This window comes from Cygnus atratus, chromosome 5, assembly GCF_013377495.2.
Source record: "Cygnus atratus isolate AKBS03 ecotype Queensland, Australia chromosome 5, CAtr_DNAZoo_HiC_assembly, whole genome shotgun sequence".
NCBI lineage: Eukaryota > Metazoa > Chordata > Aves > Anseriformes > Anatidae > Cygnus > Cygnus atratus.
This window is the reverse complement of record NC_066366.1, coordinates 54,540,791-54,555,021: the sequence shown is the minus strand read 5'-3', so window position 1 is coordinate 54,555,021 and position 14,231 is coordinate 54,540,791. Positions and strand designations below refer to the sequence as shown.

The 14,231-nt window shown below is 46.8% G+C and overlaps 1 protein-coding gene across 1 annotated transcript in view; it reads right to left on the bottom strand.

Moving 5' to 3' along the window:
- RCOR1 (REST corepressor 1) overlaps positions 1-14,231 on the bottom strand; it is an 85,861-nt gene that overhangs the window by 39,374 nt on the left and 32,256 nt on the right. Inside the window, exon 3 of the mRNA XM_035551196.2 lies at positions 3,852-3,935. Within this exon, the coding sequence (XP_035407089.1) occupies positions 3,852-3,935 (84 nt within the window). The remainder of the gene's footprint in view (positions 1-3,851; positions 3,936-14,231) is intronic.

Here is a 14,231-nt window from a genome sequence, read left to right as displayed (position 1 = left end):
AGCTAACTCCTGTGCAGGATCTCCACAGCATCATTACAATGCATTTTTCACTCTCTGCCTCTCCTTCCCCACCTCCCACATGCCAGGCAAAGAGAGCGGATGCCCGTCTCCCACCGAGCTGTTCCTGACCCCCCTCTGGCAACTGTTATACTCCCTGAAAGAGGAGCCCAACAGTAGATAAGGACCACGCTGGCAGCGTTCGGCTTTGGGATCAATACGGGGCAGGGCAGTAAGCAGTTTGTACAGGATTAATGGTTAACAAGGCCCAGGATAAGAAAGTGAGCAATGTGCCAACAGATACTTTTGTCTGTGTGTGTTTTTGTTGTTGTTTTTTTTTTCCTCTTTTTAAATCTTCTCTACCATATCCATTATTTCGTGGCATCCAGGCAATCAATTCCTCCAACGTGCCAGCACACGGGACGCAGACAACCCGTAACCACCTGCACGAGCCTGGAGCAGCAGGCACGCGGGTTCCCCCACCAGGCTGTCAGGGCAGACTCGCCGGTCCTTCCAGGGCTCGTTCCAGCAGCCTGCAGAGGACCCGCAGACACGCACCTCCGCCAGACATCAGCACGCGCAGCTCCGGGCACTGTCGCAGGGCTGCTCGCAGCTTTCTGTGGCACTTGGGTCCTGGAGGTGGATCCCAGGAGGCCGCACTGATTCCACAGAACTGCTCTGCTCGTGGGACCCACCAGCTCTGAGCCATCACTAGCGTGTGCTGCGGTAACTTCCACCTTCACACGGAGCCCCAGGAACACAGCAAAGCCCTAAGACTCTTACCACAAGAATAGGATGGATGAAATCCTAGCTAGGATTCACAGCATTTACAGACCAAGGGGCTATGCCAACTTTCTGGAGACCCCAACTCCTTCCATTCCTACTTTATATGGCCAATGATTTCCCCCTCCCAGGATAACACACATCACAAAAACCCATGGTTTAAAAAGGCATCAAGAAATAGGGAATCCTTCACTTCCCTGGATAACTTCCAATAGTCAATCAAAAAAATTAAAAAACACACTCAGGAATTTTATTTCAGTCTCTGTGGACTTTTCCTGCAGCCCTTTATTTACATTATATACATCTTTTACTATGTCAAAATTCTCCTTTGAGAAAATTCAACAGTCCCCTTTCAGTCTCTACTCAGTAAACTGAACAGATGGAGTTTGCTTCGTCTTCAGTTTTCAAAACATTTCAGTAGCTCCCATTCTCCATTCTTTTCTCACATTTTCCATACTAAAGCCGCTATTCTGGCGTTTTTTTTTTTCCTGAATGCTGCAGGATTCGGAGGCAGCAAACCACTCCAGTTACCACCTCATTCTTTATCCCACATCACCCTTCGGGGCCAAGCACGACGTTGGGAAGCCCTTGCCAAATTACCTGCCCACTGTGCCCCTAGAATTGCACTCCAAGCTACTTCTTTCCAAATATCAGTCTTGATAAAGAAGGTAAGGCCAGAGCTTTCAGCGCTGAGACTTGTAACTCTGCAGTCAGGTCATTAAGAACCCACTACGCTGGCATCAGTCCAAGCTAGGAAAAAGACCCAAAGCATTCTGTAAGACTAGCGGCAGTGTTCGCTTTATTTACCATCTTGTCAACCTACGGCTTACCCTCAGTTTCTCTCCACAGCAATCCCGTATCAACCCCATATCGTTGATGGAAGTGTGGATCATCAGTCCTATTAGGCATTCTCACAGACCCCATTTAATTAGCGTTCTCCGTCAGCAAATGCCAAGACTGGTAAGTGAACACCAGAACAGCTGAAGAGACTTCCTTTCCCCTGATGCTCCTTCTTCGTAAACCACGAAGCAGATTAGGGAACTTTGCATGCCATACACCGAATGCTCTACAGACTTTGCAGAGCACTGCAGTGCTTTCTTCTTCATAGTTCATTTTTGGCTAACGCCAGGCAGAGGTAGGAATGACTGATACTTCCTTCGGTATTGTCAGCTCAATTTGAGCTAAGACAAAGAAATGTCCACTCTTACCTTGTTCTTGTTCTCTCCCTCCCTGCAGAGCTGCCCTCTCCCCACCTGCTGGAGAGTTCCTACCAAACCCCAGGCCCCCTCAGCCACCTCTCCCAGTGATCCTTGGCTGCTTGCTGCTACCAGATTGACAACCACATCCCCACACCCAGCTAGGTGCCCGGGAGATATTTGTATGTCACGTATTGCACAAGAGGATTATACTTCTCTCCCCCAAACACTGTATGAAATATTCATTCATTTTTTTCCTGTATCTTTTTGAAAGGTAAAATCACTGATGTGCCTACGCTGTTACTAAAATTTTAATCAAGTCTTATGAGAAATTTTTCCTTGCCCTCACATTCACAAGTTTTCCCCAACTTTTGCTGTGCCAGCAACAGTCAACTGCTACCTAGTTTTTAAATCAGTCATACTACGTTTTTCATTTCTTAGGTTCATGACATCTTAACAGATATCATATCCTTTTTACTCTGTAATATACTTGCATATTTTGTGCCAATTACCACAATACTGAGTTGAAGATTTTACTCAGTTCCACTAATCCTTTCTTTTCCTCCTCCATTCTCTCTCTGTCTCTAAGAAACCCAGACAAAAACTAAATGTTTCAAATTACAGCTGAGATTCAGAAGACTCTCAGACTTGAGAGGCAGCTACAGGAATCCTGTGTCACAGATGACCCGTGCAGTTTTGCCTCCTGGTGGAGGCACCGGTTTCTTGCTCTTATACCCCTTCACAGGTTTCCAGCTGCAGGTAACTGTCAAATGTATCCCTCTGCTCATCGGTCTTACTTAGTTCAGCATGCAATAGCCAGCAGAGAGCAGACAAGACACCACTGGTAAGGGAGAAGGCAAACATGATCCTTGCAAAGCCCTTTTTATCTGCAGATTATGGTACTATTATCCTTTTATAACTTAAGGGGCAACTTCCTCAGTGGACCAAATGCCCCAGGGCAGATCCCAGCCACTTCTTGACCGAGCCAGTTTATGCAGCCTCAACTGCCTTAATTAGCAGAGGCCTCACAATGGTGCTGTGATGCATCTCAGCCCTTGGGCCTAGGGAAAAGCCGTCTATCAATTTAATACTGCCACCACAAACATCTGCAGAGGACAGGCATGTAAGATTCTTATTCTTGGTCCCAGATTCAGAAAGAAAAAAAGGTACAAGCATAAGATCAAAAATAGCCTCTTTCAGCTGCCTCCCCTAAAAACGTTTAGCTTTAGTTACTGCATTCAAACAGCAGTCCTTTAATCAAGGAGTCCCACTTATTCATGAGGACAACTGTAGCTAGACAAACCTTTCAAACACTAGTTCTGCCATCTGGCAACAGCACTGAGACTTGTTCCCAAATACACACACAGAGCTGGTAATTGCCCTCACGTGGAATTCCAAGGCACTGCAATTGTTCTGGCATTTAAACCTCCATGAGCTCCAGATGTGAATTTTATTTGTGGCTTTATCAGAAAAAGGTACTACAAATTGCCACAGATTTCTGCCACCCCATAATTCTAAAACACTTTTCATTTTGCTCTCAGCAGTTATTTCTGTCATCTTCTACAGCACCAGCAAACAAGATCATGTAGGCCTGAGAGTAAGTATCTTAAAGAATTCATGCCAAGAAAAAAAGTGTCACTTCTCTCCTGCTTTCCCTGTTTCCGTGTATTTGCTACACTGAACAACTGCCTGAAGGGAACAAAGTTCTTTTGGAGGGTTGCTTTGTAGGCTTTTCTTTTTTTCCAACGCTCAAATTAATTTCAAAGCATAATAAAAAGGTCACAGACATAACCTCTCTACTGAAAGTGGCACCTTCACATTCTTTAAGTGATACACTTATGATAAGTGGAGAAAGAAGAATTTGAAGAGACTTACATTTTGCTTCAGAGAGATTCTGATTAGGCGACCAGACCAGCATGCCGAGGTTCTCTCTCTCCTGACTTCGTCTTGCAAGTTTGGCTTAAGAGAAAGCAGATACAATCCAAGTTATAGAGAAAGTCATTTCAGATGCAAAATGTATACAAAAGTAACTTATCACACATCTGCAGCTTTTAATCAAGCTATGAAACCCATCTGTAGAGTCAAAAGCTGATCTTCTCATTCAGACCTGAGGCTTTTCCTTGTGTTTTTTTTCAATGCGTCACCCCCTGTATAACATGACAGATACCGCACACTCACTCTTTCATGCAGCGCACTAAGAAGCATATGTTAGATCTAAATTAAAAGTTAATTAATGTTTCTCTTCCAGCATACTTGATTATTTTTCTTCCAGCCACTGTTAAATGAAAAAGGGAGGAGTTAGGCTCAGGCAGCAGGCTCCAAGCCCTTAGTGTCAGGAGACCTTACTGTGCACTTAGATTAAAACTTCAGGGTAGGCACACGGATGAGCCTTCCAGATTTCACTTCCTAGAGCCTTCTCCTAGATCCATCCCTACAGCCCTGCTGTGCCTCCATCCCCCGTGTATCCGCACGCCCACCAGAGGAACACTGGGTGTCCCACAGCAGAATCAGGCCCTCTGCTCAACCCATTCAGAGCAGCTCTCGTGCATCACGCCCACTGTCTGCGCACACCCACGCTCCTGAAAACACGTCCGTTTTTAGCCAACTTAACACTTGTTGAGCATGAGAGCACTGAAAGTCTGAAGTGAAGAACCACAGCTGCACGTACTTTGAAGAGGAACCTCAAGGTAAAGGTTAAGTTTCAACAACAAGTTCTCGTGAATCTGCTGTTCTTGGGTGATGAGCAGTCAGAAGAGGAGGAGGAGGAGAAGAGAAGAGAAAGAAACTTGCCCTGTTGAGTCAGCACGCCCAGCCAGCTCAACCACCCACCCTGGCCAAGAGCAACTTGCAGGTCTTGTTATGAACGGGTGCCTACAGTACTACTTCCACTACAGAACTTCGTAACGCTGAAGTTTTATGCAACGTTTCAACACGACGCTATTCTTTCTGTGCTACACAATGACAGACAACCACCATTTCACGATGCGCTGAAAAACACCGCAACAGGTGAGGAAAGTTCTGCATCTTCTGATGGAAAACGCAATGCCAGGACCCTCCTCTCTCGTGGCACGGGTATGAAATCAGGACATTATCTGCTCTTCTGTCTCCGCTGTGACAGAAACAGGAGCCTGCCAGCACCCAGCCTTCTGAACAGATCAGAAAGTTCAACAATTACAATGCGATGAGCACTCACAGTTTGATTACTGTTTTTAACACTAGATCTGCTCAGCTTATAACATTTAGGGATAAATGACAAAAATACTTTAACAAGTTTAAAGCAAAAACATGCATATATAGCAAAAATAGCATGCATAAAAAAACAGGCCGATAGCTTATTTACACTGAACTAAAATTTTTACTTTCAGTTACCCAGAGTCTACCTTATTTCTCAAGCCTTGCCAAAAAAACTTATTTTCACCACTGATTTCTTAGGATTAATATCCAAACATCATGATAATATTTTAAAAAAAGGAAAAGGCTGTGTAAAAAGGGTAGCAACTGCACACCCAAGGTATTCTGTGCCCTGTGCACGATCATTACTTTCTACACTAGGCAGAAAAACAGGAGTGAGAAAAGACGAGAGATGGGGGGTGGAGACTGGGGCTATATATAGAACAGAAAAGGTGTCTGAATTTATAATTACATTTCTTGAACTTTACCAAAAAAAAACCTTCATACTTCTGGGATTAATTTTTACTTTTGCCCCATACCAAGTCTAGGTCAGAAATGCAAAGGAAAAGGCAGCTTTAAGCCTCCTTATCAAATTTCACTCCTCACTCTCCCTACAGCAGGGTCTGTCCTGCTATTTAGTTCATTGCAGGGTCTGAAATATACAGAAAGAAGGCTCTCTCCTCACTTGGCATTACATTGAAAAGCACTTCCACATCCCATAAAAATACTCAAGGGCAGAAATCATCGGGCAGGCCTCCAGAAGCTAAACCCTCCCAACCCCAATCCCACACCCCTCCCCGCGACAGAAACCCATCCCCATTTAGGAGTCTGGCGCCCAAATTCTGCCAGCAAGCCTTCACACCATGGCAACCCATCAGCCTGGCTCACTAAACTGGCCAGAACGCCTAATCCAGGAGAAGGGAAAGGGTCTCCCCCCGGCACAGCAGGCTGCGCCTGCTCCCTGACACGCCAGGAGGCTGCCACACACGGCACAGAGGAGCCCGGCTGTCCCCTCAGCAGGCTGCTCCCTGAGGGGAAGGTAACACAAAAAGGTCACAGCCATCCCCAAAGCCTGGGAGGTGGCAACCAGGGCAAGGTGGTATTGAGGGACTTCATGGCATCAAGGTGGCCGGTGAAACACGTTCCTTGACCTCCTTTGCCAGGGGAGTGCTTCACGTTAGGGGCTGCCCATGTCCAAGCCTTCCACTCCCTCCCTCTGGCCAGGATAAGCCTCCCGCTGGGCCTCACTTGAAGAGGAACTCTCTGCAAATCATCAAACATCGTCAAGTCCAACGCGAGGCGCCATGCTGTCCGCAGGATCCCCTCCTGCCCAAGTACCACAGCCCCGCTTCTTCCCCTCGCCTCCCACCAGCCTCAGCAGCAGCCCGAGCCCGCGCACGCCCCTCAGCCTTCCTTCCTCAGCAGAGGCCAGCACGAGGCACACACCAGGGTTAAGTCAGAACTCTGCAAAGGACAGACGCACCTACAAAGGCCAACACACATCAGAGAACACGGAGGGCAAACACCCCCAGAGGCTAGGACTCCCTCCCTAGCACCACGTATCACTTAGCCCCATATCCTCCCCTCCATCACCCCTCAAAGCCCACAGACCCTCGCCCTCCATCCCCTGCAAGCAAGGCAGACCCAGCACCTATTCCTCCTAGCAGCCCAGTGCTGACCCCTGAAATACAAGCAGCACCAGGACCCTTGCTACATGACATAGCAAGGAAGAGCTTAAGAGCTTGCTCAGAATTCGGAAGTGTGTTGAAATGGTTATTTTAGAGCGAGAGCCATCAGGAGAGAGGATAGGGCATGGCACAGCTTTTGCAGAGTGATTATTACATCCCTTTTCTATATCTTTCCAAACACAGCACAAGGCCCACCAACATGGGGGAATTCCTTCCCCCATCCTCTGCTTCTGCACAAAGGTTAACAGGGTGAATTCAAACACTCTACACTTTAGTGACAAAGCTAAAAAGCTACATTAATTTAATCCATTATATATTTTACATTAAAAGAGCCACTTAAGGAGGGCAAGGGTTACTCTTTTTAGGGTAACATCAATTTAGGATCAATGGGGTTTACTCATTTAAGCAAGTGCAGTTAAACCAGTGCAACCTGTGTTTAAAGAAGCTGTATATTGGCAGAAAGATTGTCTGACATTTCAGTTAATCCTGCACTTTCATCTACACTACCCACTAGGTATTTGTAAAGTCTCTGCCGTACCCATTAGCTCCCTATCAGAGATGATACACGAGCAAACAGTTCAAAATCATTTCCCCACTGCTGGCTCTCCTGTTTGTCCCAAAGTCACGGCTCAGAGGAATCACAGACCCTTCCTCCTCTCCTTTGTTCCAGTGCCAGAACCCATAGGGGATGCAAGTTCCCACTGCCTTCACCCTAGCAGAGATGGGCAGCCCCCCTGACCAGGCACAGTACCATGGCTCTTTTCCAGAGCTGTCCCCAGAACATGCTCCTACCCCATTTCCTTAGCCGCACAGACAACTGTTTGATGAACCATATGCTGAACCAGAAGAGGGGTTTGATCCAGGTTAAAACTCACTTTGTAAAGAAAAGGCCATTTTTAAAGTTGGTCCCACTTACAGCCCTGGTTGATGGCACAAGCCCACTAACATTTCACCTGGTACAAGGGAAGAGATGATGCACGACATGATATCCACCAGCCACATCTCAACAGCAGCATGCAGCTGACCACACAGTGTATAGGAACGTGGCGCTCTGTTGTGCAGCTCGGTAACACAGCTGTTTGAGTTATTAACCCCCTTCTGCTTGTCGGGTGATGTCCTCCACCCCTGGGGGCTCCCCACACAGCCCCTGGCAAGGCACAGGCCTGGCATGCGCGAGAGCAGCACATGGCAAGGGCGTGAAGCCCACACCCAAAGCAGCTACAGCTCTTCCCCAGCTTTTAGAAACCTGTTGCAAGATTGCTGCACAGAAAGAAATGAAAAAAAAAAAAAACAACACAACATAAGATGGAGGTTTCAGCCAGCAGCAGCTGACACTAAATGACATTGGGCTGATTTAAAACAAAATATCTATCTTGCTTCTGAGTCTTGAAAGCATCTCTCTACCCTGCTGTGAAGACTACCAGAAGGGACAGCCTCACTCCCAAGCATGTCTGCCCAGTTTTCACTTGCACACAGGAAGATGTCAGTCCTGCTCTCCCACCACCACACAAAGTTTAAAGCCTCAGAAGTAAATCCAGCTTAAGGTCAGCCCACACCTGAGCAATCCCAGCTCGTACACAAGGCAAAGAACAAAGAGGAAAGTGAAAGTCAAGAGACTCAAAAAAAACCTCTTACAATCCTCCCTTCCTCCTACAGGCACGTTCTGCTGCATTCACTCCAAGTCAGAGAGCAGAGGTTTGGCCCTGCCAGGACCCTCTGCAGAAACAGGATAGAAGTGACACGTACAAATTCCTTGCAAGGAACTTCTTAAATGCACCGAGACCTAACACCCTTGCAAATCCCCCTGTATCAATTTACCTGCAAGGTCAGGACCTCCTCCTCACACCAAGAAACACAGCCTCGAGCCAAAGTCAACAAGACCGTGTACTTCCACAGCAGAGGGACTGGGCCCCACAATCCCTGAGCAGCACCCACAGTCTGATGTGCAGCCTGATGAGATACGCACGTATCTGGCATCTTAAGGGCTTCCTGCAGATAACACAACTTTGTTTTCTATACAAACTTATGCTGCACTGGTGCTAGAATCGGGACTGTATGAATAAGGTCAGCGCTGAATGTGCCGCGGAGTTTGTCATCACGAATACGTTTGTGCTGACACGAAACCACAGATCTTTGTTCAGGCTCTCTCCAGAGCAAAGCGAGAGCAACGACACGCGCGTGCCCTGCAGGCTGCGAGCCACCACGCTTGCAGAAAGTCTGCCAACGAAGCACGACCAGGAGCAAGAAGCGTGCCTCTCTCAACCTCTGCCAGGGTGCTGGGAAGCCAAGACGCCTGTTAGGAGAGGGAGGTGGACACATCGCCAGACAGAAGCTACCAAAGGCCACCGATACAACATTAAGCAGCGTCAGAAGCACTAAGTCTCCTCCACAGGTCGCAGAACCTTCTTCATGTCTGACCCCTCCCGGTCTCAGCAAGCCATGGAGCAGCTGAAGTCAGGACACAGCAGGAAAGCTGTAAAAACGCCACTCCCTCATCCCACCTGCACCTCCATTCGGGGAGGTGAACCAAGAGCCTCGGAGAAACTGAGTCAAAAGGCCAAAGGGTGAAACTTTTACTTCACAGCTGGAGCCCATCTCACACCTCACCGCTGCTGAAGGCAGAGGAGGGCCTGCTCAGCCAGCATCTCCCTGCTCTCCTGACACGCGCTCCCCGCCTCTCCCCCACCTCCTGTTGACTCTGGCATTTGTCCATCCAAGCCAAGCACATTTCGCTAAAACTAACCTGGCAAAAAAAAAAAGCAAACAGCGTTTTCCCTGAGTTATTAAATCAAATCAGCTGGCTGCGAGATCAGACAAACAGCAGAGCGGGTGCGCAGGGAGCAGCAGGCTCACGTGGACAGGGCCTCTGCTGTCACGTAGCTTCACCCCGCTGCTGCCAACCAGAACAGGGGAGCCTAATCCAAATTAAAAAAAAAAAGGTTATCTCAACTAATTCCTAGTTTTATACTGCATACCCTAAGAGACAAGGAAGGGAAGGGGACCAGCAGGAGACCTCCTTCCACCACGGCACTGCTCTATGCTGTCTGAAGGACTGTGTGTGCAATTGCAGCATGAAGGACAGGGAGGACACCTGGAGCTTTGGCCACCTCAGACCCACTGCTCTGGCCCGACACATCCCATTTTACTTTTCTTCTCCCTCCCAGAGATGAAACGTGCCCGAATAAACTCATGGGAGCCAAGGCCTCTGAAAGAACCACTCATCGCTGTCGCCTACCTTTTGCTTCCACGCAAGGCAGCGGTGCCAGCTCCCACTTGAGTTTCTGCACTTGAGGGAGCTGCTTGGTCTCACAGCTCTGCCCAGGGATGCTGCATGCTCCAGCTGTGGCTGTGAGCCGCTTAAGAGCATGCTACGCTTTGTTTTTGGCACCTACCCTGACCCTTCAGAGATATGATCCCAGTCTCCTGCAGATGCCAAGACACACCTTGCTCCCAGCTCCATCCTGCCCAAGTCAGGATGAAGCTCTGCCGGGAGGATTCCCAGCCTTCGCCCTTCTCCATAACCCTTTCAACAGCCTCAGGTGCAATTTTTTATTTTTTCTTTTGCTGTTGCTGTTTGCATAATGCATTTCAGAGCTACTGGAGCCCTCTGACTTTCAAAGGAGGCAAACAGACTAACACACCACCATGACAGCACTGCAACACGCACCACGAAGAGTGGGAATCTGACACTGTTAAGTTCCTCCATTACTTAAAGCAGCAAATGGTAACCCAGACCAGTGCCAGGTGCTCGATACAGATGCACACTGCTGTATCTTCTTCAGAAGGCAAGCATGGACAAATAAACATAGTTTCAAAAAGCACTTCCCATAGCAGTAAATGGAAATCTTCAGGTAATGATCTTTTGCAAGGCAGCAGGTAAGAAAAGGTTTCCAGATCTAAGCAATGTATTTCATTAAGAGTTATTAAAGTTTACACAACAGACTGAAATCCCCAAGGTACAGGATGGCAGAATTCCCACCTGCAAAGGCTATTGCATTACTAATAGCACTTGCTGAGCCCTCCCATAAATGGTACTAATTCATCTTTAAATCACATTTTGCAGGGTTAAAAAAAAAATTAAGAAACCTAAGAAACACCCCTTACCTTTAATATGTAACCCTTAACATTTTACATAAAACATGCCTTGCGTAATACACAAAGGTGAATAGATGTTTTAATTGTTTGGGGAAGAGCTGGAGCTGACATATGACTTAGCTGCTATAAATGCTGCTTAAAGCAGTTTTGGACCAGGTCTAAATGTATTTACTTCTGATGAAGTGAGATTAAACAAGTACTTCCATTCCCAATCCTGCGTTTTCTTTATCAATGCAGACCTTATATTTATTGCACAGGGTAAAATCCCCTGCTTACGGTACCCACGATGACTGTTAAACAAAATAAGACAAGGGAGGCACCGGCTCCCATAACTTGAACTCCTCCTTACTGGCTCACTGATATTACTCAGGCTCATAGCATAATTGTACATGCACAGCTGCAATACAATGAGGTACCTATGTGACACAGGAGAATTCAAACAAAATTAAGAATTAGAAGAAAAGCTGCTCCGCCTTCCTTCCCTGCTGCTGCCGCTGGGGTCTCAAGCAGCAGCTCACAGCCGTGGGGAGAGCCCTGCTGCCCATCTCCACCTCCTTGGGCATGGGACTTCTCCCAGGTCAGCAGAAAATGCCTGCAACCCCCTTGAGCTTGTGCTTTCTGAGGATTGCCTAGATTTAGGAGCTGGTACCTCACAGAAATACCATCCTTGTACACACGATAGCAACATTGAGCGTAGGGGAATATTTTAAACTGGAATCCTGCAACTTAAGGAACATTTTTTAATTTAAAAGTTATGAATTAAGCAGTGCTTAGCTCTTCCTATACGTGACTACACCTGACTGGCACTGTAATCTATATGCAAATAAAGCTCTGAGGGCATTTCTGTATCCTCCTAAGGAAACAAAGGCTACTATTTGGGTTTCCATACAGAGCAGCAGCACTGGAAGTGCAGACCAAAGGGCCTTATTGCTTCAGAATGACTGTAGGTGCTGTGCTACAAAAAACATGGTATCGTACATTATGACAGTGTGAAAAATATTGCTTTAAAAATTACCCAGTTAAAGATTAATCATCCAGCAATGATTACAAAGGTCACTTTGTAGCGATAAAAATTATTACCATTAGGAGAGCTGGAAGAGAAAATGAAGAAAACACGGATAGCAACACAGTTCCCCTTTTTTCGAGTAATCAAGTTCAACCCATATCAAGTCTGAACTTCACATCATCAGATTTTATTTTTTTAAAAACTTTCTTAAAAACATATCTGATCCGAGACGCTATTTTAGTTTAAGAGCCAGCAGTAAAGCAAAAGCTGTGGCCTACATTTTGCCCACAGCCCAGGCCAGAGTGAACAATAAAGCCAGAACAGATGTTGAGGCCTCGCCTTGATTTTTTTTTTCCTGAATAATACAAGTCCACTCATTCTTTCCTGCAAGCAGGTGGCACCAATGTGCAGCCATAGATGAAGCCTGAATAACTATACAAGCAAACAGCCTTTCAATGTATACTTCGAGTGTGTAAAATTATTCTTCTATATGCATGCGATTCCAATCCAGGCTTTGCCTGGAGTTCTGCATGCACAAGGCCTGCAGCCCCTGCAGGAGCAGGAAACACATTAACATAACATCAGAGCATGAATACACCCCCCCACGCTCCGCATTAAGAATCACACCTCTGCTAATCACAACAGGCTTTTGTCTAGACATGGCTGGGGTTTTGTACCGGAATGGGAAAGGGGGGGAGCTTCTTTAAAGAAAGACTTGAAGTATGAAATTACGTTTTCGAAAGGCTTGTTTTCTCCTCCCTCTTAAAGATTTGCAACATCCACTTTTTCTTCTCAAAAAGGAGGAGGGCTGGTAGCTGTAGACTACAGCAACCCCGAGCACGCAACCAAAAAAGAAAAGCAGGCCTCCCGAGGCTCACCTGCCCCCCTCGCCATTCACCGGGAGCACCCATGCAGGACCTCCACAGAGCCATTTCAGCGTTTGTCACAAACAGGTAAATGCACACACGGTATTAGTTCTGAGAGCCAAACTCCAACCCGAGTGAGACAACTGCTGCTGCTTGCTGCCCAGTTTCCCTGAATGCTGGCCCACCAAGAGATTTCCTTCCTTCCCTCCACAGTTTCCCTTCCACTTACATTCAGTGACCAAGCCATGCAGACAGACCTACGTGCACGCAGGAAAGATCTGAGTATAGAAACATACACCACAAGAAATCTTTAAAAAAGGAACAATAACATGGCACAATTCCCTCAAGTGCCAGGTTTCAGGCTGCTAACCAGCACCTAGGCACTGCCAAATCTGTCTGAAGCCAAACAGTTTTCTGATGAGGAAGCAAAAATAAGGCAAACGTCTTCCTCTTTGCACCACAGGCAGTTCTGCCGCCTCCCCATTCCTTGACAATCACCAACTCCTACACACAAGCTCTGCACACACGTGGCCTCCCATTCCTTTATGAGGCCAGTCCTCAGCTCTTCCTCCCCATTAAGCGGGGTCCTCTGCCACGTTCCCTCACCACTGCAAGAAGAGCTGCTCGGGATTATTCACTGACAGCACTTAGGAATAACATATGAGAGCAGGACAAGCACAGAGACTTCCTGAGCCTGGCACTGTATCTGCATCACTGGATTTAATGGCCCTTCATGGGAGGAGGAAAAAAAAAGTCCATCAAATTGTCTAATCCTTTTTGAACCCATTTATAATTTTGGCATCTACAACATCCTGTGGCAGAGTGCTACAATTTAATTATATGTTTATTGTCTGAAGAAGAACAAAGAAAACCCATGCACACACTCCTTTCTCAGCTCTGAAGCTGCCACCCAGTCATTTCATTTGGTGGCCCCATTTCCTGGCTTATGAGAAACAGAGAATAACTGTGCCCTGCTCACCTCCTCCATGTCTCGTACTGTTTTACAGACCCTCTGCCATGCTCCTCTTGGTCATCTGTTTTCCAGGCTAGATGGTCTGGGCTTTGCTGCCTCTCTCTTGCACAGAGAAGAACAATTCCTGTACTTTATCTCGTTATCTTACAGCCCTGAGAAGCATGTATGCATGGGGGAGGGATGGATACGGGGCACAACCAGAACTGTACACAGTGTTCGAGAAGAGGGTACACCACAGAATTTATAAAACATGCCATAATTAGGTTCTGTTTTGTTCTCAGATGCTTTCATAACAGCTTTTAACAATACACTTGCCTTTTCACTATTACCATTGAGCTGATGAAAAAACCACTATGACTCCCAAGATCTTTATCTGGAAATGCAACAGCTAATTTAGAGACCACTACTGTATACATAGAGTTAAGGACTGTTCCACCCTCTCTCCCCCACCCCAAT